Here is a 23,288-nt window from a genome sequence, read left to right as displayed (position 1 = left end):
CCTGAAATTGGCCAGATATCGATCGGCCAGGTTAAAAGATTCAGTCGGATCGGGGGCTGCATCGGCTCGTTGATGCGGTCCCCGAACCGACTGCCCCATTGCCGCCTACATAATCCGGTCGTTTTTTAACTTCAAGCTCCCCGATATCGCCCACCCGTAGGTGGGGATATCGGGGGAAGATCCGCTCGCTTGGTGATCTCGCCAAGCGAGCGGATCTTACCGTGTATGGGGACCTTAACGACGGGCCTGCCCAACCGATATCTGGCCTGAAATTGGGCAGATATTGATTGGGCAGGTTTAAAAATTTAATTGGATCGAGGACTGCATCGGCTCGTTGATGCAGCCCCCGAACCGACTGCGCCTATACCCGCCATACGTCCAAATTAGCCTGAAATAGCCCGATATCGCCCAACTGTAGGTGGGGATATCGGGAGAAGATCCGCTACCTCTGCGACCTCGCCAGACGAGCAGGTCTTTACGTGTATGACCACCTAAGAGTGCCATCATTCAGAGCCAATGGGCGTCCCTGTGTGGGAAGGGCACCCATATTATAAATGACCCATTGAGGAAGCCCAGATATATAATAAAGATGCATACACTAAACACACAGTGATGATTTATACACCACATATTGTTCCCAGAACCTAAAACCCCTAGATACCCATAAATCATTTCATATCTGGAATCCCCCAGCGATTGGACGGTAGGAAGGAAGCAAGTTCAGGTCAGGTTTGTTTAAAACCTTTCTGGGCCTTTTCTATTTCCTTTCAGATTTGACTTTGAATGTTTGGAGAACAATGTGGAAAACAGCGTTGATAAATCCAAGCCTTGGAGCCGATCCATCGAGGATTTACACAGGGGAAGCAACTTACCGTCCCCCGTAGGCAATAGTATCACCCGCTCCGGCCGGCATTCTACATTAAGGTATGAACACTGAGGGGCAACAGTGACATTTCCTATTCAAAATATCTATGTACTGTGTATATACAGGTGTGGGATTCAATATCCGAAAAACCCGTTATCCAAAAAAGCTCAGAAATACGGAAAGCCTGTCTCACATACACTCCATTTTAATCAAATAATTTAGATTTTTTTTTTCTCTGTAATAATAAAACAGTACCTGTACTTGATCCCAACTAAGATATAATTACCCCTTATTGGGGGCAGAACAGCCCTATTGGGTTTATTTCATGGTTAAATGATTCCCTTTTCTCTGTAATAATAAAACAGTACCTGTACTTGATCCCAACTAAGATATAATTACCCCTTATTGGGGGCAGAACAGCCCTATTGGGTTTATTTAATGGTTAAATGATTCCCTTTTCTCTGTAATAATAAAACAGTACCTGTACTTGATCCCAACTAAGATATAATTACCCCTTATTGGGGGCAGAACAGCCCTATTGGGTTTATTTCATGGTTAAATGATTCCCTTTTCTCTGTAATAATAAAACAGTACCTGTACTTGATCCCAACTAAGATATAATTACCCCTTATTGGGGGCAGAACAGCCCTATTGGGTTTATTTAATGGTTAAATGATTCCCTTTTCTCTGTAATAATAAAACAGTAACTGTACTTGATCCCAACTAAGATATAATTACCCCTTATTGAAGGCAAAACAACCCTATTGGGTTTATTTAATGGTTTATTAATTTTTTAGTGTACGGTATAAGTGTAAGGTATGAAGATCCAAATTACAGAAAGACCCCTTATCTGGAATGCCCTTGGTCCTGAGCATTGGGTCCTGTACCTGTATAATAAATACTGTATATAGATGTCTATATTGCAGTACCTGTTGGTAGCTAGTTACTGTTCCTACATTGTTAACAATAATATCATGGTGGGGCTAACGTCTTCTGCCCACCGCAGTGGAAGCAGCTAGCTCTAATGTAGATAACGGGATACTGCAAACCTAAGGGAATATTTACAGTGGCAAACCCTTGCATCTTGCCCCTGCACTTTTTTTCTTATATATTGTGGCATGTATCTGAGACAATAGTCCAGTTTCTGAAACCTGCATCGCAGTCCCACAATCTGCCATTTTTATCAGCTTGGTCCTGCTTCCCGATTGGACCCAACTGCCTTATCCGCAACCTGACCCACTAGCCACCAAGAAACCAAAAGTGACATTACCACAAGCCGTAAGTGACAAAACCAGAGGTTGGAAAATAAATAAATACATAAAATAAATAATAAAATAAATAAATAAAATTAGCTTATATCTAGACTTGTGACCCAACTTGCAACCGGTAGACCCAGTGACCCATGAACGTATCTGCAAGTCTTACTCACAACCCACAATTCCTGCTTCTTTGTGGGTAACCAGCACGCCCCATGAATATAGCTCTGCCTTCCTTTGGCAAAACTGTATTCATGAGGGGTAGTTGGGGGCCAGCATTTAGTTGCCCCCCCCCCCCCCAACTTGCCCACTATCTGTCCCCTAACTTGGTTCATAGTAAATTAATCCCTCTAGTCTGTTGTGGGGGTCCATCTTAAAAAAAGAACACCTACATGCCAACCTCTCTCATTGGCTGTGACATTATCCCTTGTGAATCATGTGATATGGCACCTCCCACTTATATGTATAGGTTGAAAAGCTAGAAGATTCTTCTATTTAAGTTGGATATCCTTGAATTACATAATGTCCCCCCTCCGTTTGGGAGCTGGGCTTGTATGCAAACCCCTTGGCTGCCTCTTTTATAAGCCCTTCATGCTGATTATGTCCACAATGGATTTGTGGCCTGGATCTCAGCCTGGGCGGTTGGCGCAATGTTGCTAAATTGTCCTGATTCCGTTTTACCTGAATATAAGGCTGATTAATGACTTACAGCAAACCCAGTGATATATATGCGCTATATAAAAGGACGGCGGCTTGTGCAAATAAGCCCATTTCTCCTCGTTGTATAAGTGAATAATCAATAGCTGTGTCTAAGTGCTGTGTGATCTATAGAGGCGCTGCACTGACAGCCCCAATTGATTGCCGGAGTCTATTCACGGCCAATAAATCTCCCTGGGAACTTAAGGCCAATGGGTTTGACTGAGTGACAAGTGGGTGGATGATATTAGTCTGAGGAAGACCCTAATTCTCTGTAATTTGTCTGCAAAATACTCCAGGTTGGTTTAAAGAGATCTTGTAACTAATCTTTAATACCTGTTTACTTGGTATCAGAACTGGATGCTGTCGCTGTATAATATGTGTGTGTGTTTGTATGTAAAATGTTTAGTTTGCCTTTAAAAGTTAACAATGGCCGCACTCAATATGGTCTTACATAATCTCTGGTGCCGGGACTCTGTGTCCATGTTACGCCTTTGGTGGCAGAAAAAATATTCGCTAAACTGATTTTTCCTTGATAAAGGCGAAACGTTGGATACACAGGTATACTAAATAAAAGATATTGATTCACAAGGGAAGAAGTGCTGGTCCATATGAACATTTTGAACAGTTCAAAATGTACAGCACTCACTCACAGCACTCACGAAATAGATGGTTACCGATTGCCTGGGTGCAGTCCTCATTAGCGTAGACAGTAGGTGAAAATGGATCGCATCACACAGGACTTATAGAAAAAATATAGATTTTATTTGGGTGAAAAGCAAAAAACTGACGTTTCGGCTACAACAGTAGCCTTTCTCAAAGTTACACGTAAGCAAACCAAACAGAACTTAAATACACAAAGTGGCGGGAAACTACATAGTGACGTGCAACCATGACGTATACGATACAGTGTATTTAAGTTCTGTTTGGTTTGCTTACGTGTAACTTTGAGAAAGGCTACTGTTGTAGCCGAAACGTCAGTTTTTTGCTTTTCACCCAAATAAAATCTATATTTTTTCTATAAGTCCTGTGTGATGCGATCCATTTTCACCTACTATATATATATATATACTGTATAAAACCCGCACTCACAGGACTTGTATGAAGCAAAAAAATGGTGTTTAATTCAACATTTCGACTTAGGCTCAAGCCATCTTCAGGACGTTTAATTCAACGTTTCTAAGCCGAAACGTTGAACTAAATACCATTTTTTTTGCTTCATACAAGTCCTGTGAGTGCGGTTTATTTGTGCTTACTAATTATGTTATGTTAACCATGCACCTAGGCAGTACCTGGAGTTTTCTGTGTGCACCATTCCTGACCTTTTAATATATATAATTATAGTAACTCTCAGATGCTGCTCCTCTTCTGTTTCAGGTATAATACTCTGCCAAGCAGGCGGACGCTTAAAAACTCAAGATTAGTGAGTAAAAAAGATGACGTTCACGTTTGCATCATGTGTTTGCGGGCCATCATGAACTACCAGGTTAGTCATGTAGCAGCAATGGTTCCTAACGTTTGGGCCCCCTGGGAGGCAGGGCCCTTTCGGGTGAAGCTTGGGTGGAATGCCTAGATACACCTGAAAGCCCAGCTTGGTGATTATTTAGGGTGGCTGGATGGATATTCACTTTTGGTGCATAGTCTTATAGAATAGATACTTTTCCCTTAGGATAACTTGCCCTTTCTGTTTATTTTTGGGGGCCTTGGCTAACACAGAGGAAGGACAATATAAGGTTTATGCTAAGAGAGAGTTTGTCTGCTGTGCCGCTCCATTCATTTGCCGCAGAATGTGCCCATATTGATGTCACAATGTAGAACTAGGGAAAGGGAAGGGTCCGTATGACATTTTCACAATAACAATGGCACATTTATGAGCGGCAGTGCAGCCATGGGATTGGTACAACATGTAACAATATATGCATTATGTGCCATAACATTTGCTCTTACGATTTCCCATGCCTTCTGTGAACCTGGAGGAGGAGCAACAATGCTCATTAGAAATCCGTGTCCCCTTACTGCACAAATGTATTTATTCTCCCAGTGTCCCCAGTGCACCCAGACATTGCAGCGCCGATGCACGAGTTACTGTGATTTTACAGAACCTACAGCACTTTTCTGTGCAATTGTTTCTGGACTACAGTTCCCAACATGCTAAATAATTATATCATGAAGGGTTAAAGCATGCTGGCAACTTTACTCCAGGGCGGATTCTTAAAGCAACACTATTCAATAAAATCTTTCCCTAGTTCTCCAGGGCTGACTGCCCAGTGCAAGAGTACCCTCCAATCAGAATCCAGCCTCCTATCTCCCTTCACTGTGACATCACTTTAATAAAGCTCCAATAACAAATGAGTTTATGAAATACAGAAGTGACTGTGGATTATGATTTTCTCCCCTCTCTCTCTGTAGTACGGATTCAACATGGTCATGTCTCACCTGCATGCCGTCAATGAAATTGCACTAAGTTTAAATAATAAGAATCCCAGGTAAGAATGGTGGTCGGGGGTCTGAGAATGGGGATTGGGGGTGCTGTTGCCTGGGATATAGAGTTTATATTATCAGCCATGGATGGAAAGCATAACTAAAGTGGGGGGCATATGGGGGTGTGCAGGCAGGAACTTGGAGGCAGTGGCAGATATTGGAGAGAGAGAAAAGGGACAGTGGTATGGCAGTTAGGGTATGGCAGTTGGGGTACGGCAGAATATTTTTCTTTTCTTTGTATGCCCCACATTCCTTTCTTCCTGCTTTCTGTATGTACTTCACTCCCTTCATTCCTTGCCATTTGGACTTCTTTTCTTCCATCTTGCTCAGGTATAACTTCCTTTCTACTTTACTACTTGTTGCTTTACTCTTCCCTTTCTTTTTTACTATTTTAATTTCCATGTTTTACTGCATTATTTTGTTTTTGTACTTTTTCCATCTTTTCCATTTTTACTTATTTTCCTTATTGCCTTCCCATTCCCTTAAGGTGGCCATACATGCTAAGATCTGCTTGCTTGGCGAGGTCGCCAATGAGTGGAGCTTCTCCCGATATCCCTTCCTACAGGTGGACGATATCGGGCTAATTCGGTGGTTTGGCCCTGGGGCCAAACGATTGAATTAGAACGATGTGTATAGGTGTCCATTGGTTCGGGGACCGCATCAACGAGCCAAAGCAATCCCCGATCCTACTAAAAATCAAACCTGCCCGATCGAGATCTGGCCAATTTCAGGCCAGATGTCGGTCAGACAAGCCTGCCATTAGTGCCAATACACGGGCCGATAAGCTGCCGAATCGGTCTAAGGTAGCTAGAATCGGCCCGTGTATGGCCACCTCACTTCCTTTATATTTTTTTTCATATTTTCCTTATTTTAATTTGCACTTCCTTCTTTTCTTCCCACCTCCCATCACTCCTAGACAATTGTAGTCCATCCCTTTTGTGTCTTCCAGTTTAAATTGCCCTTCTGTCCCACTTTTTGTAATTTGTCCCTTCCTGCCTTCCCTTTTTCCTTCCTTCCTTCCTTCCTATGGTAGACAGATCAAGTCTGTTAGCACCTCCTCCTCCATTTTGCACCCCAAGCTGCCCCCATACACATGCCTGTTTGGGAATTATAGAAAACAAATGCACATTTTGGCAGTGATATTAAGGAAAGAGTGATCAAGGGTGTTGTCTTTCTGCGACTGATTGTTGACTTTCCCTTTTCCGACAGAACAAAAGCACTTGTACTAGAACTGTTAGCAGCAGTTTGCCTTGTCCGCGGAGGACACGAAATCATCTTATCAGCATTTGATAACTTCAAGGAGGTAGGGCTGTTGTTTCATTTCATCTTATCAATTATGACTGCATCGTGACTGTAACTCCCCCTGGCTCTGGTCCAGATCCATTTCTTCCGCTATAGACGCAGATTGCAGAGAAAGCTTGGCGATGGAAGCAACTGATAATTATTCTTTAGCCTTGGAGGCTGGGACTCGTGTTTTGAAGTTGTCTTCAAAGCTTGCTTTGATGTGCGCGTTCTTCCTCACCACAATGCGGAACTCTGGGAAATAAACAGAAAATACTTACTACAATGCAACTACTGGGCACTTAATTCTTGGCCAATACAAATGGGGGTACATTTAAAGGGGATCTATAACATGCTAGCTGGGATTTATATTCTCATTTTTTCATCATCATTGAGACTTGACACCTAGAGCCTGCCCAGCTTTTGACAAGAACGTTTCCATACATAAACTAAATACACACAGATACTAAATTTAGAATTTATTTTTAACCAAAATACATTTAATTAAATATATAAGTGATGTTTCTGCCTGACAAGGCTAAAGGCAGGCAGTATAAGGCAGCCAAGCTGGGACATGAAGCCCAGAAGTAAGCCATTTTGACAGCTGCCTGATTCCTGATCCAGCTCCCAGTTGGCTCCTTATCCCAGGTTCTGATTTCATCAGTTGCCGTTTAAAATTCTTGTTAAAGTCAGCAGTAGCAAGAGGGAATTTTCTTTCTAAGCTTTAAGCACAAACATTATTACAAGGCTGGATCTGAAAATTGTGCATACGCAAATATAAAGGAAAGGTTATTCGGAACCACCCATCATGCATAGTGCTCATTGCAACCAATCAGATGTTTGCTTCAAACATATAATCAGTAAATGTTACTTGTTGCTATTGGTTACTAGACCCGGTTCTTCAAATGGCAATTTTCTATTTAGGAATACTCAGTGGCACATAATACTGAAAAAGTATATTTTTATGAAAATGGTCATGGCAAAACATGATTTTTCAAAACCCATCAGTTAATAGAGCTTCTCCAGCAGAATCCTGCATTGTAATCTGTTTTTCAAAAACACAAACAGATTATTTTATATTTGATTTTGAAATTTCACATGGGACTAGCCATATTCTTCATTTCCCAGGGTGCCACAGTCATGTGACTTGTGCTCTGATAAACTTCAGTCACACTTTACTGCTGCAAGTTGGAGTGATATCACCCCCCCCCCTCACCCCCAGCAGCCGATCAGCAGAGCAATGGGAAGGGAGCAAGATAGCAGCTCCCAGTAGGTATCAGAATAGCACTCAATAGTAAGAAATCCAAGTCCGGCTTGGGACTCCTCCAGTTACATGGGAGTAGGAGAAACAATAGGTTAGCTGAAAGCAGTTCTAATGTGTAGCGCTGGCTGAAAGCTCAGACTCAGGCACAATGCACTGAGATGGCGCCTACACACCAATATTACAGCTACAAATACATTTGTTGGTTCAAGAATAACATTTTAAATGGCAGAGGGAATTATTTGCTGTGTAACAGTGTCATTTAGAAATACAAGTACACCAGAATCCGTTTCAGGACAATGGGCTTCCATGCCTGGATAATGGATTTCCAGATAACAGATCCCATGCCTATAGATATATCAGTATTTAAATATTATTAAAACAAATCTATATCTGTGGGTAAAAAATGTGATATAACTCAGGCGGTAGATTTATGATTTTATAAAGAAATAAGTCAAATGCTTCTGGGCAGCGCTGATTTCAATCTAATACCCCGTCTATTTTTTATTAGCCGTCGTCGGCTAAAGGCAAAGAAACGCTTACCTGCCATTGGCTGCTTCCCTTTATATCTTAATTAAGCCGTTTGCTTGAAACAACTGCTATCTCCATAGTAACCGCACTTAAAATACATTGGGGATTTTTGGGATTTGCTGCTAACAGTTGTCATCCTGTTACAGATCAGAGGCAGATCCTCTCTAAGGATACAGGGCTTTTTACGTTGGGAAATTTAAATTATCGTCCTTTTTTTTCCCATTTTCTCATTTGATTCTGCTGCTGATATTTCTGTAAGAATCATGGGAAAAGAAGAGGTTTTTATCTTTTAAAGTAGCCTTCCCTTTGTCCACTTGGCCCTTATCCCTTAGTTGCTACCCAAGCCAATTTAATGCCCTATGCTCTCCATGCCCCCCTCGCCATCCCACGCCACTCCAGTTGCATTTTATTACCCATCGAGCCCCTTTAGTTACACTGTCTCCCTTTTCATTTGGGGCTCATTTTTTCAGCACTGGGCAACTTGCCCCCGGGGCAGTAACCCATGACAACCAACCAAATGTAAGATTTCATTATTCTACCTGCAGCTGGCTAAACAAAGCTCAGATATTGGTTGCTATGAGTTACTGTCCAGTACAAATTTGTCCAGTGTTGGTTAATGAGACCTAGTTGTCTACTGTTAGGCTAATGTCCCACAGAGCAAGTTAAGGTGCCCATAAACGGCCGATATCGATCCCTTAGACAGATTCGGCATCTTATCAGCCCGTGTATTGGCACTAATGATGGGCCTGCCCGACAGAAATCCAGCCTGAAATCGGGCAGATCTTGTTCGGGCAGGTTTGATAATTAGTCGGATCGGGGACCGCATCGGCTTGTTGATGCGGTCACCGAAGCGACGGATGCCTATACCCATCCTTCTAATTCGATCATTTGGCCCCAAGGCCAATTGACCAAATTATCCCGATATCGCCCACCCGTAGGTGTGATACCGGGAGAAGATCCGCTCGCTTGGCGACCTCGCCATAAAATTATATTATAAAATGCTATAGAAAGTCTTATGAACGCTGTGTATGGATGTAGGTGGGTCAGGGTGTGACTGGGCCTTACAGGCCAGGATATAGGTGAATTAGGAGATCTGCCCCCCCCGAATGGTGGTGGTTATATAATAACTTCTGCCGAAGATTTTTATACACGTCAGTCCCCTCTTTTAAAAATGATTCAGATATTTTGCACATTCCCTTATTTATAACTATATGTTTATTGGAAACTATAAAAACATTAACCCTACCATTAAACCCCGGCATCACCTCAGCTGTAAAAGTTTTACCGGCACACTATCCACTCTTGGCACCCAGCAGATGCATATTTCACGGGTCAACAAAAACAACTGGTTTTGCTATAAAATGATAAGCGGAGGAATCATTTGCACTTTCAGTAATTGCAGGAATAAAAGCCGTCTGTATATAATTGGTGTGACTTGGGGAAGGAGGCTGTGGATATCACAATGGGGCTGGGGATGACGTCACGGCGCTGCTGCAGATTAGTGAATGGCTGCTTTATAGAGTCCCTGTGAGACGTGTAGCGAACTGGGGTTAAGCAAACATGCAAGAGGAGAGCAGGGCCACATATCAGTGCCGGGTTTTATTTACCCTTCTCTAAATCAACATAGGGAGAGCTTGTTATTGCTAGTTCCTATAGCTTTTACTCCCCCCCCACCCCGGAGCTGCCGCCCATTTGGAAGCGAATTACGAGATTACTCTGCCAGCGGGACAGTGGGGGTATTGTATATTATGATCTCACACAGGCACAAATAATGCTCATTGCCATAGGAAATTGCGTCATGTGAACACTCGCCCCCCCTCCCATGTGTTATTGTTGCATTTGTTTTATCTGAAGGGAAATTTCAAGAAGTGAAAGCACAACTATTTGGGAGTTTTGAATGGCTCCCACGTGTCGCTCCTTTTTACTGAATACAACTGGTCGCTTGTCACTATGCCTAAGGGTGAGACACACTGAGCTACTAGTAGCAGCTACTTGTCGTGACTACTAAAACAGACAATGCTGATCATTTACTGATAATTGTCAGTAAAACAATTATCTCAGAATTGTCTATGGCAGGGTATTTTCTGGAGTTTATTAGCCATGACAAGTAGCTGCTACTAGTAGCCCAGTGTGTCTTCACCCTAGCAGTTATTACCATGTATTTAATCAACTGATTGACATCTGCCCAGTACTCGCCTAGATACATGGGCCGATAAGCTGCTCACTCCATCTGTCGGCAGTTTTTATCGCCCTGTGTGCGTCCACCATTACTGTCTGACCCGCCTTAAGCTGACCATACATGTTCAGATTTTAGTTTTCCTCCGACACACGTCCGGATATTGACTGTACGTTTAGATCTAAAACTAAAATTCAGACTAAAGTTGAACAAATCGGAGCATATTCTGAACATGAAATAAAATTGTACCAGAGTGACGTCCCGGAAATACATTGTAGGTCCCCCAAGGATATCATCCGATACACAATACATGCACAGATTTTATCTTTATCTGACCTGTCCGACTAAATGGCCGATTACAATGGTACAAACATTTTCGTGTCAATAAAATTATTATATCTGTGTGTGTATGGCCAGCTTTACACCTACGTGAGATATTCTGCTTCATAAAACAATACCCCCCCCCCCCATCCTGCCTTCAGTTACAGTTTGTCACCCATGCACATAAATTTGAACCAGAGGCCGTGTATATATATATATATAAAAATGTAAACTTTTAGTAATAGCCAGGGGTACAATATTTCATTTATAATGTTTTTAAAGGGGACCTAATCCCAAAAAATTAATTTATGTAAACTTACTTGAGAGTGCTCCACTGATTGCATTTTACGTTTTCTTTTTTTTGTTTCTGGGATATTCACACTTTTATACTGCTAATACCAGGCTCTTGGCTCAGGGGTCAGCGACCCTAACTGACTATATCCTGGCTGTATAGTCAGTTGACTATAGAGTCACTAACACTGGCTACGAAACAGAGCTGTTGAGCTTGGTATTAGGCTTAACTAGAGACTATCAGACCTGGGTGCAAAATTTGTCCCTGCAGCCCCCGTGGGTGGCGGGGCCCCGGTGCAGGCGCGCCCCCTATCTTCATAGTAATTATGCCAGTGGTATAAGTAGTATAAAACCTCTCAGAAACCACTAAAATAAAATGAAAAAATGTTGATTGCAAATGTGGTCACTGGAGCACTTGGAGTAATTTTGAATCACTTCCATTCCTTTGGCTTTGGATCTTTTTAACTGTGAGGAATAACCACGTAAACAATCAGTTGTTCTGTGATTGGATGGGAAACCCTGCTAAGATTCCTGTTTAATATTTTAGCACTGTATAACATTCCTAGATTATTTTCTCTGACACTGATTGGTCACTTTCTTGCTGTGTCTCTAGGTCTGTGGGGAGAAGCAGCGCTTTGAGAAGCTGATGGAACATTTCCGAAATGAAGACAATAATATAGATTTTATGGTGGGTATCAGTCACTGTGCATTGGGGGTTCCCCTTTCCGATTCACTATGGGGGGAGCAATGTGTGCAGGTGAGGCCCAGAAAGCCATGAAATAACCATCTCCCTTCTGCCCAAAAAATACACAGGCGGTTTTATAAAATCTGAATACTATTGGCTAAGTCACTCTAGATGGAAAGTTGAAAGGAAAACCAAGGCAGGTAAAACAAAAACAGAAGTGCACTGTGGCCCCCACATTGGCATTGTGCTGGGATCTCGTTACACAAGTAACTCGTATGCTGAATGCCAGAAATTACATTATGAAATTCTGGAAATAATACCGGGCAGACTTTGAAATATTTGGTGCCTGTATGTCCAGTTGTGCCCATTTTGGGCAAAATTAGATGCAGTTGGTGTAGGTCGAGCACAATTATAGACTTACATGAACCCTTATGTCCAAAAATTGTAGAAGCGCTCACTCGAGCACCATGATTTGTTACAAGGTGGTTTAGTCTTGAATTGAATGTATATTATACATGTGTTTTGTTTCTCTAGGAAGGTGCTACTGGCTTAGTTTATAGTTCCATACATATTTGCCATTGTCTCTCTGGCAGGCTAGCCACAGGCCTTGTATTAAGTTATAATTCCCTTATATGAACCTAAGAAAGGGTTAGGCCTAGCAGGCCATGGAAATGGCACGGCCAGCCAAGGGATATAAAAGGCACTCTCTATAGCAGGAACAGATGCCTAATCCTGCACAAGAGAAGCCATGACTCTATACCAGGGATCCCCAAACTTTATTACTTGTGAGCCACACTCAGATGTTGATGTTGGTGAGCTACACAAGCATGAAAAAAGTTCTTTGGGGTGCCAAATAAGGACTGTGATTGGCTATTTGGTAGCCCCATGTGACTGCTTGGAGTAAAACTGTGTCTCTAGGCTTCCAAAACGTGCCTCCAAGCCAGAAATGCAAAAATGGCACCTACTTTGAGGCCACTGGGAGCAACATCCAAGGGGGTGATGAGCAACATGTTGCCCCTGAGCCACTGGTTGGGGATCACTGCTCTATACCAATTGTGCAGGAACAGCCCAGTGAGTCTGCTCATAGCCTGTACAGAGAGATACCATATCAAGCACAATTCTACTGGAACATCCTGCTATGGTTAAACTTTATGCCAGTTTGGGTAATTCCCTTGCATTAGGCACAATTCTTGGGAAAAGCTTGAGGGTGCTGTGTGGCTCTAAAAGTAAAGAAATAGTAGATATGGGAAAAGCTTAGAGATTCCAAGCTGACGGCACAGGGACGGCAAAGATGGGTGTTGGGGGCTGGGATGCCAAGGGGAGTACTGCATACACTCCCTAGTATTTCTGCACTGCACACGGAATTTCTAATTAGGGAGCTCAGGCTGTTTGTGTGCGCTTACAGGTGGCGTGCATGCAGTTCATTAACATCGTCGTCCATTCCGTAGAAGACATGAATTTCCGCGTTCACCTTCAGTTTGAATTCACCAAATTAGCTCTGGATGAGTATTTGGATGTAAGTATTTTATTCACATATTCTGAGCTGAACCAGTGGGGGGGGGGGGGGTTAGATATGTTTCAAAGGTTTTGGGGATTTAGAGAACAGGGGCCCTGATTTGCACCTAGCACCGTGTTCACTCTGTAACTAGGGTCTGGAACGTATGATTAGCACTTTTTTAATCTCATGGGGCCCCTAGAGCTGACTGCCCAAGACTGCCCAAAACAAGCATGCTATGTCCTGCCCTAGAAACTGTGACACATTTTGAACCTGATTTTTTGTGCTGATCCCTAGCCGCTAAGGGCAGGTATAAGTGTATGTACTAATATAGAAAATACAGTAAGCTTTTCCCAGCCTGCTGATTGTGCTCGTGTATAATGTGTATTTGTGGTCAGCCAAAACCCAACCACAAACTGAATCAGTCACAGTTGAATAATCTAATAAAAAAAAAAGTTAAAAGTATCCTGTTTAGTTAATACAGTGCAGATAAGGGACCTGTTATCCAAAATGTTCGGGACCTGGAGTTCTCCAGATAAGGGATCTTTCCGTAATTTGGATCTCTGAACTTTGTCTACTAATAAATCTTTTAAAAAACAAATAAACCCAATAGGGCTGTTCTGCCCCCAATAAGGGGTAATTATATCTTAGTTTGGATCAAGTACAGGTACTGTTTTATTATTACAGAGAAAAGGGAATCATTTAACCATTAAATAAACCCAATAGGGCTGTTCTGCCCCCAATAAGGGGTAATTATATCTTAGTTGGGATCAAGTACAGGTACTGTTTTATTATTACAGAGAAAAGGGAATCATTTAGCCATTAAATAAACCCAATAGGACTGTTCTGCCCCCAATAAGGGGTAATTATATCTTAGTTGGGATCAAGTACAGGTAGGGAGCCTTCCTGTAATGTGGAGCTTCCTGGATAACAGGTTCTGGATATATATGATATATATATATATATATATATATATATATAATACAGTATATACATGTTCCTTAGGTAAGGGGAGTGTGTTGGTGCCGTGATCTTTATTATTCACTGAAATTACTTAATTCACAGAAATTAAAGCACACAGAAAGTGACAAGTTACAGGTTCAGATCCAGGCATATCTGGATAACGTGTTCGATGTGGGAGCTCTTTTGGAAGATGCTGAAACAAAGAATGCAGCATTGGAAAGAGTTGAAGAACTGGAAGAAAATATTTCTCATGTAAGTAAGATACAAATAGGTAGGTACCAAATGGTTCTGGGGGTGTTTTGAAAATGGGGTTGCATAAACAGGTTATAATTTCACATATTTCTCTTTAGGGGAAAGTAATATTCTCTTTGTGAGACTCTTAGCATTGATTTGCACTTCGACTATGTGGATTGAGTAGAATGTGAGAGAGTCTCTGGGTTGAGTTGGACATGAGGGATTGAATTTGGGAAACCTTCAGGATTGTGTTGAATTTGGGAGACTCTCAGGATGGGGGTCGAATTTAGGAGACTCTTCAGGATGAAGTTGAATTTGGAAGAACATCAGGATTAGGTTCAATTATGAAGACCATCAGGACTGAGTTGAATTTTGGAGACCATCAGGACGGAATTGAATTTGGCAGACCATAAGGATTAAATTGAATTAGGAATACCATCAGGAATGAGTTTGATTTGGGAGACCATCAGGATTCAGAGAAATTTGGAGACTGTCAGGATTGAGTTGATTTTGGGAGACCATCAATGAGTTGAATTTAGGAGACCATCAGGATTGAGTTGAATTCAAAAGAACATTAGGATTGAGTTGTATTTTGGAGACCATCAGGATTGAGTTGAACTAGAAAGGCCATCAGTACTGAGCTGAATTTTGGAGACTATCAGGAATGAGTTTGATTTGGGAGACCATCAGGATTCAGAAAAATTTGGAGACTGTCAGGACTGAGTTGATTTTGGGAGACCAGCAATGAGTTGAATTTAGGAGACCATCAGGATTGAGTTGAATTCAAGAGAAGATCAGGATTGAGTTATATTAGGAATACCATCAGGATTGAGTTGAATTTGGGAGACCATCAGGATTGAGTTAAATTTGAGTCTCAGCATCAAAATTGGTGTTTTTTTGGGATTTTCTTGCATGGAGATAAAATAAATGACCAGTGCTTCATTATATATATAACAGCATATCTAACAAGTGTGGCTAGCTGACCACATAGAACTGGGCCTATAATTACCCTCTGTGTGGCCTTCAAACCCCAATGTGTTTAATTATTTAAATTTTCTCAATATCACACATCCCTTCACCTCTGTGTGCACATTAGCGTAGTCACCCCTTCATACGTTATTTTTCCCTTTTTAAATGCTGTTTATTTTAAAATAATGGGTAACCCTTCCTTCCTGATTAACAGTTATCAGAGAAGCTGCAAGACACTGAGAACGAAGCGATGGCGAAAATTGTAGAACTGGAAAAACAGCTCATGCAGAGGAACAAAGAGCTGGATATTGCAAGGGTAAGCGTCACGCTAAGCTGTTCCTTACATATATAGAGTGTTGGCCCTTTGAAATGTTTCCAGCAACGAAACAAAGACCTCTATTGGATGAGTATTTGCATTTCTCTATTCTGAACTACAAATGATTGAAACCAAAGACATCATTCTTCTTTTATTACTGGTATTTCCCAACTGGTTATTGAATATACAGCATTTTACTACGGCTAAGTAAGCATTTATACTGTAATACATATACACAGCTACCTGGCTATGCTCACTTTTATTACTGGAGAAGGTCCAGGCTAAGTGGTATGTAGGTACAGTAGGCCATATATAATGTACACAGTCATTTCCCAAGGGGTGGAGCTATTAAGTGGAACTATGTGCAATGTTATTCCTGTGGCAGGGATTCCATTGCTTTTATAAAGGGTGTTTCTATCCACTTTTTAGATGGCTTCCTTCATGGTACTCTCACTTATAAGTTGAATGGATGGATGCCAAACAGTGGTCCATGCACATGTACAGTATGACCATCCTTCTATTGACCTGTTTATTAGAACTGAATGATTGGAAAAGCCGGAAGTAAAAGGGACAGCAGATGTGGCTCATTTGATTTCCTTTAGGCTGACCAATAGAAATTTTGCAGCATCGCAGGATTATTGGTCAATACAAACCGCCCGTCTGGCCATACATGCCACCTTTACATGTAGAAAGCTATATACATATCACTCTATTAATGCCCCTCATGTATGTGCTTAATACTCATGCAGTTTAAACCACCTTGTTTTGACTCATTGCTGTATTTTATCAACTATACAGGAGGTTTGCAAAGATGCCAACACCCAAGTACATACGTTACGGAAAATGGTGAAGGAAAAAGAAGAAGCGATTCAGCGGCAATCAACGCTTGAGAGGAAAATCCATGAGCTGGAAAAGCAAGGGTCTATCAAGATTCAAAAGAAAGGAGATGGAGATATTTCCATTACGCCAATGGTTGCTTCAGGGTCTGTGCCGTCAGGCTCAGAGGGAACCCCCGGAGGAGCACCTGGAGCTTCTATTTCTGGCCCTTCCATTCCATGTGGAACTACTAGCGTACCTGGTGTTGCTGGAGCTCTGTCTTCAACAACATTGGTCCCGCCCTCTTCTCCTTTATTGGGGTCAAGTTCAGGTAAGAATCATTACAAAACCTTAGTCAGAGACTATTCGTTGAATATACTGTATCTTATAAACTATAAACTAATATGGAAAAGTTAGTGGACATGGATAAGTAGAGTTTCCATGAAAAAGATTAATAATAAACCAAAAATGTTAAGAACTGTTTTTAAATATTTTTTTTTTCTAGTGGAAAATGGTCCAGTTTCAGCTCCCTCACCACCACCACCTCCACCTCCTCCTCCACCCCCTCCTCCTCCTCCACCACCACCACCTCTTCCATCAGCAGAACCTCCTGTTCCTCCACCACCACCTCCACCACCAGGAGCTCCTCCCCTACCAGGATCGGCCTCTCCCACTGTCATCTTCAACTCAGGACTAGCAGGTACGCCACTACTGTGTCTGTATGTGCACACCTGTGTGTATCTGTGTGTCAACACGTGTGTGTGTATGTGTGTGCATGCTTCTATGTTATCATATGTTCTAGATGATAAGACCTGAAGCACATTTCTGTTACAATGCATTTTGCTGCTGCTGATATAATAATAATTTAACTTATTTCTTTATTTTTGTGCTGCCTCAAGATGGACCCATCAAGCTATTCTGTAGGTTTGCCATGTTATCGTTCTGTGAAATTTTACATTTTTGTTCACTTCATTCGTCTTTACGAGTAGGGATGGGGTCTTTGGAGTCTGGAATATAGGCAATGTCTCTTTAAGTTGACTGTGCGGAGCTGGATCATTGTAGGAAAGTCCTCTCTGTGGCACGATGCCATCTTGTCTTCAGAAGCAATTGTTTCCTACTGATATGTTACTTTTAGCTACATGGTGCAGAATTTCACACTGGAATAACAAGAGCAACATACATTAGTTGGAGGTTTATAGTATATGGGTTACACATATGCTTAAGAAATGTATTGGATCGGCAAATAAACTGCCCCCCCCCCTCCTTTTAATTACAATTTGCATTTCAATCAGCAATTAGCCAATCAGCAATTAGAATATATTGATAACTTTAACTAAGATTCAGTCTTTAATTAAGATTGGATACTATGGGTTACTAATTGTTTTTTGACCAGACTGGTTGCCCTCTTCTCAGTCATTCATCAACCTTTCATTTCTTAGAATGAAATATCCTGTTGGCACAAGTCCACCTCCACCAACACCAGGTGTGGCAGGTCATTGCATAACATTGGCATTAAGTTGGGCTTGTAAAACACTGGCCAGGTGGCTAATAATTGCCTATGAGGCATAATCATTGCTCTAATGCACGTCAGTAATGTCACAGAGATGTAATATTGCATAGTAAAATCTTAATACATGTATCCATTTGTTTCCCGTTTCTGTAATGGTGAAGCTGTGAAAATTAAGAAGCCAATCAAGACGAAGTTCCGGATGCCCGTGTTTAATTGGGTCGCCCTTAAACCCCATCAGATCAACGGCACCGTGTTCAATGAGATCGATGATGAAAGGATACTGGAGGTAAATACTAAGGCAGTGACCCCCAACCAGAGGCTCATGAGGAACATGTTGCTCACCAGCTCCTTTGGGGTGAAAACACACAGAGTTACTAGTAGCAGCTACTTTTTCACAGCTACTAAACACCAGAAAATACCCTGCTATAGACAATACTGAGAATTGCCTGCTAAAACACATGTAGAGACTGTTATCAGTAAATGATCAGCATTGTCTATTTTAGTAGGCACAGCAAGTAGCTGCTACTAGTAGCTCTGTGTGTCTTCACCCTTGATGTTGCTCCCAGTGGCCTCAAAGTAGGTGCCATTTTTACATTTTTGGCTTGGAGGCAAGTTTTGGAAGCCCAGAGACACAGTTTTACTCCAAGCAGAGCCTCCTGCAGGCCAGCAGTTCCCATGGGGCTACCCAATAGCCAATCACAGCCCTTATTTGGCATCCCCAAAGAACTTTTTTCATGCTTGTGTAGCTCACAAAAACTTTTTACATCTGAGTGTGGCTCACAAGTAAAAAAAGGTTGGGGATCCCTGCCCTAAGGTATATTTGGGCAGCCTGCAGGCCTCAGTGTGATTGAGCCATCGCTCGGTCGTACTTTAGCAACATCTCTATGACTAGAGGCTAGACATGGAGACTTGGCTTAAACCATGGCAAACTTAAACCAAGGTTCCCAAACTGTAGAGCTGCCCCTTCTAGTAGTGCCTGAACCCTTTTACTTGTGGGGGGCCCAACCCCAAGGATTTGTAGCAATAGATTGGTGTGAATGTTTTGAATGTATACATATCACCTACCTTGGCCTGTAGCTAAAAGACATATATTTATTAAAAATAATAATATTTTTTTATATTATAGCCCCTAAGTTCATAGCGATTTCCCCACTTCCATGGAGAACCAGAGTGCCCATTCCCGAGCGTTTTGTCCAGTAGCAGTAACCAGTAGCAGCTAATCAGATGTTTGCTTTTGAACATTTGATCAGTAAAAGCAACCTTCTAATTGGTTACTATGGGTAACAGGACCTGGTGGGCTGCTTTTGTACCTTTTATTAGATTATGAGAGTTGTGGATCTTATTAAACAATGTGTTTTTCCTTTATTATATTTCATTCTTTAGGATATAAATGTTGACGAATTTGAAGAAATATTCAAGACAAAAGCCCAGGGGCCGGCTATCGACATCTCTTCTACTAAGCAAAAGGCGGCACCCAAGGTAACGAGCAAAGTGACGCTACTGGAGGCAAACAGGGCCAAGAACCTCGCCATCACCTTACGGAAAGCAGGGAAGACCGCAGAGGAAATATGCAAGGCTATCCAATTGTAAGTAAATATTTTTGATCAGATATTTATTTTAGAAATTGTATTATATAAAGAAAGACACGGCTACAGTTGCCTGGGACTCGTTTTCTCGGTCTTGGAATTGGAAGGACTCGATTGCATTAGGTCACCGTCAAAGTCTTATTGTTCCATTCTTCCATGCTTATATAGGTATAGAATCGGGATCTTTTCTGCATTTTGGATCTGCTTAAACATAAAATAAAATAAACCCGATAGGATTGTTCTGGTACCAATATGGATTCAGGCAGCTCTTCTATTGACTTCCGATATTTCCTTTGTATTAAAACCCATTTTAAAGGAGAAGGAAAGTCATTTTGGCATTTTCCTGCCAATAGATTTGCCACATTAGTGCCACCTAGAACAATATATTTATTCTGCAGAAATCATTACTATACCTGAGTAAACAGCTTTAGAAGCTTTCTCTGTTTGCTTAAGATAGCAGCTGCCATTTTAAGTAGCTTCCTGCTGGGCAGACTCTGGCCACGGGAATTAAGGATGTTTTTGAGAGAGGAAGTCAGACACTGTAACATCATGTTTACAAAAAAAGAGACAAGAAATCCTGTGTTTCTTTTGATAGAGGACTCAGCATTACTGTAAAGGTGTCCATACACGGGGCGATTGTAGCTGCCGATATCAGTCCCTTGGACCAATTCGGCAGCTTATCGGTCCGTGTAGGGGCAGGAACGAGGGGCCTGCCCGACCGATATCTGGCCTGAAATTGGCCAGATATCGATCGGGCCGGTTAAAAGATTCAGTTGGATCGGGGACCGCAACGATTGAATTAGCCTACATGTTCCCCAATATCGCCCACCCGTAGGTGGGGATATAGGATGAAGATCCGCTCGCTTGGCGACCTTGCCAAGCGAGAGAATCTTCACGTGTATGGCCACCTTAAGTGCTATTGGTTGTATTTACATTTATTACATGTATTGACCTTTCTGATAAAGCTTACATAGTTTTTACCTTTTCTTCTCTTTAATGGTTTTGGCTGCAGTGTCATAGAATTGAGGAAAAAAATGTGTTCTTGAAATGTAATAAATGGGCCCTGTCCTAACTGATTTACTAATATATGAATTTTTTTTCCTGTGGAAATTTCAGTAACGTGTTGTTTTTTCCCAAGTGGGAATATTTTTTTGTATTTGTTTTTATGAAGTGTTGAATTTGGAGTAAAATGTCTTTTATTATGCAGGCAACAATTTTTTCCCCATGTTCCTGCAAATCAAAGTGTTTGTTAGTGTAAGCCATTATACTTCAACTTTCATGGGAAAAATTGTTGCCAAAAATATGACATTTCAGTAAAAAGGGGGTTGTATCCTCCCTGCATTGCTACAGCCCTGTCTTCTATACCCAAGGCCTATGACCCCCTGAGGGACTTGGGGCGAGGGGAGGAAAGGAGACAATTTGCTAGTACAGGTATGGGATCCCTTATCTGGAAACCCATTATCTAGATAGCTCCGAATTACGGAAAGCCCGTCTTCCATATACTCCATTTTAATGAAATAATTCAGAATTTTAAAACTAATTTCCTTTTTCCCTGTAATAATAAAACAGTACCTTGTAATTGATCCCAACTAAGATATAATTACCCCTTATTGGGGGCAGAACAGCCCTATTGGGTTTATTTAATGTATAAATGATTCCCTTTTCTCTGTAATAATAAAACAGTACCTGTACTTGATCCCAACTAAGATATAATTACCCCTTATTGGGGGCAGAACAGCCCTATTGGGTTTATTTAATGGTTAAATGATTCCCTTTTCTCTGTAATAATAAAACACTACCTGTAATTGATCCCAACTAAGATATAATTACCCCTTATTGGGGGCAGACCAATCCTATTGGGTTTAATTACTGTTTTATTAATTTTTTAGTAGACTTAAGGTATGGCGATCCCTCATCCGGAATACCCTTGTTCCCGAGCATTCTGGATAACGGGTCATATACCTGTATTGTGAGTCCAGTTCTCAATTTGCCTCTTGGTAGAAATGGCTCTGGTTGCCCCCCTGCCCTTCTCTGTTTTGGCAGAATTCCTGGTGTTCCACATATGTCATTTTTAATGCATCTCTGTTACTGCGCTCTAGCTAGGGATGCTGGGAGCTGTAAGTCCTAAGTATCGAGGTTATCTTTAAATCAAATGGTTCCTTTTGTACAATTCTTTGCTTTTATAACTTGGCTATAACATATATGGCGGCGCAGGCTGTCAGGAGGCTCCTCCCCTACCCGGTGGCAGAGTTTAAATTTTCTAAATTTTGCCGTCCCGAGTTAGTAAACGCGAGTTAATCGTTGTTACTTGTATAAATGGCTAGTATGATATAAAACAAATCCCTGGTCTACAAACAGAGGCCCCCATTCTCTTTGTGCAGGGGGGGGGGGGGGGCGATGTATAAGCCAGAGGTTTCCTACAGAATAATGAATCAGGCTTTATAGAACACTCAGCACTTTATGGCTGTTTGTGCTTCTCGCTATTCAGCGCATGGAGTGCCAATGGATACAATTGGATTCTTGTCTTGAGATCCGATGGTATTCATAAGCTTGCCAACTCGAGCAGATTTATCTGCATTATTAAAATCCCTTCTGCTAATTGTGTTATTTACTCTCTCTGCCAAATCCCACATGGATTCTGCTCTGTTACAAGCAATGCCATCTTTTTTTTTCCATAGTTCGTTTATTTGCGTTAAAGGGTAACTAATGTGTCAGTTTTTATTTTCTGTTTGTTTTTGTCTACTGGAAATGAGAAATGAAATATGAGATCAGTGTATAATAATGTTCCATGTTGCTCCCTCCCTGCCCAGCTTCTGCCCATAGCCCTCCAAATGTATTATTATTTCTACAAGATTCCAGCAGGGGGGTTGTCCTTGTGTGGTGGTTGAGCTTTTACTTGGCCTTCAAGGGATTCTTCTAGTGCTTGACCCTGTTGGCCACCCATACTTATCAACCAGGACTCCAAGATCAGTAACTTGCAGATGCTTTATGTGATCTGACTTGTGGAATGGGTGTACAGGATCTATTATCCAGAATGCTCGAGACCTGGGATAAGGAATCTTTCCGTAATTTGGATCTCCATACCTTAGGTCTACTAAAAAATAATTTAAATATTGAATAAACCCGATAGTGTTCACTTAAACATGAAATAAACCCAATAGGGCTGTTCTGCCCCCAATAAGGGGTAATTATATCTTAGTTGGGATCAAGTACAGGTACTGTTTTATTATTACAGAGAAAAGGGAATCATTTAACCATTAAATAAACCCAATAGGGCTGTTCTGCCCCCAATAAGGGGTAATTATATCTTAGTTGGGATCAAGTACCGGTACTGTTTTATTATTACAGAGAAACGGGAACCATTTAACCATTAAATAAACCCAATAGGATTGTTCTGCCCCCAATAAGGGGTAATTATATCTTAGTTGGGATCAAGTACAGGTACTGTTTTATTATTACAGAGAAAAGGGAATCATTTAACCATTAAATAAACCCAATAGGGCTGTTCTGCCCCCAATAAGGGGTAATTATATCTTAGTTGGGATCAAGTACAGG

At 41.5% G+C, this 23,288-nt stretch overlaps 1 protein-coding gene across 10 annotated transcripts in view; it reads left to right on the top strand.

Moving 5' to 3' along the window:
- Positions 1–23,288, top strand: part of fmnl2 (formin like 2) — a 130,320-nt gene that overhangs the window by 88,059 nt on the left and 18,973 nt on the right. For 6 of the 10 annotated variants that reach the window (XR_001171863.3, XR_001171864.3, XM_012970868.3 and 3 more), the window contains exons 6-18: positions 772–924; positions 4,195–4,303; positions 5,227–5,303; positions 6,508–6,601; positions 11,773–11,847; positions 13,250–13,360; positions 14,405–14,554; positions 15,720–15,821; positions 16,620–16,968; positions 17,143–17,337; positions 17,537–17,557; positions 18,309–18,433; positions 19,531–19,733. Coding sequence is in view for 7 of the 10 variants with exons in the window: in XM_012970868.3 (XP_012826322.1) it covers positions 772–924; positions 4,195–4,303; positions 5,227–5,303; positions 6,508–6,601; positions 11,773–11,847; positions 13,250–13,360; positions 14,405–14,554; positions 15,720–15,821; positions 16,620–16,968; positions 17,143–17,337; positions 17,537–17,557; positions 18,309–18,433; positions 19,531–19,733 (1,764 nt within the window). In the remaining 3 variants the exon portion in view is untranslated. The remainder of the gene's footprint in view (positions 1–771; positions 925–4,194; positions 4,304–5,226; positions 5,304–6,507; positions 6,602–11,772; positions 11,848–13,249; positions 13,361–14,404; positions 14,555–15,719; positions 15,822–16,619; positions 16,969–17,142; positions 17,338–17,536; positions 17,558–18,308; positions 18,434–19,530; positions 19,734–23,288) is intronic. The other 4 variants (XR_208999.4, XM_004917684.4, XM_012970872.3 and 1 more) reach the window with 1 other exon arrangement.

Source organism: Xenopus tropicalis, chromosome 9 (genome assembly GCF_000004195.4).
Source record: "Xenopus tropicalis strain Nigerian chromosome 9, UCB_Xtro_10.0, whole genome shotgun sequence".
NCBI classification, from domain to species: Eukaryota; Metazoa; Chordata; class Amphibia; order Anura; family Pipidae; genus Xenopus; species Xenopus tropicalis.
This window is presented reverse-complemented; position numbering and strand designations above follow the sequence as displayed.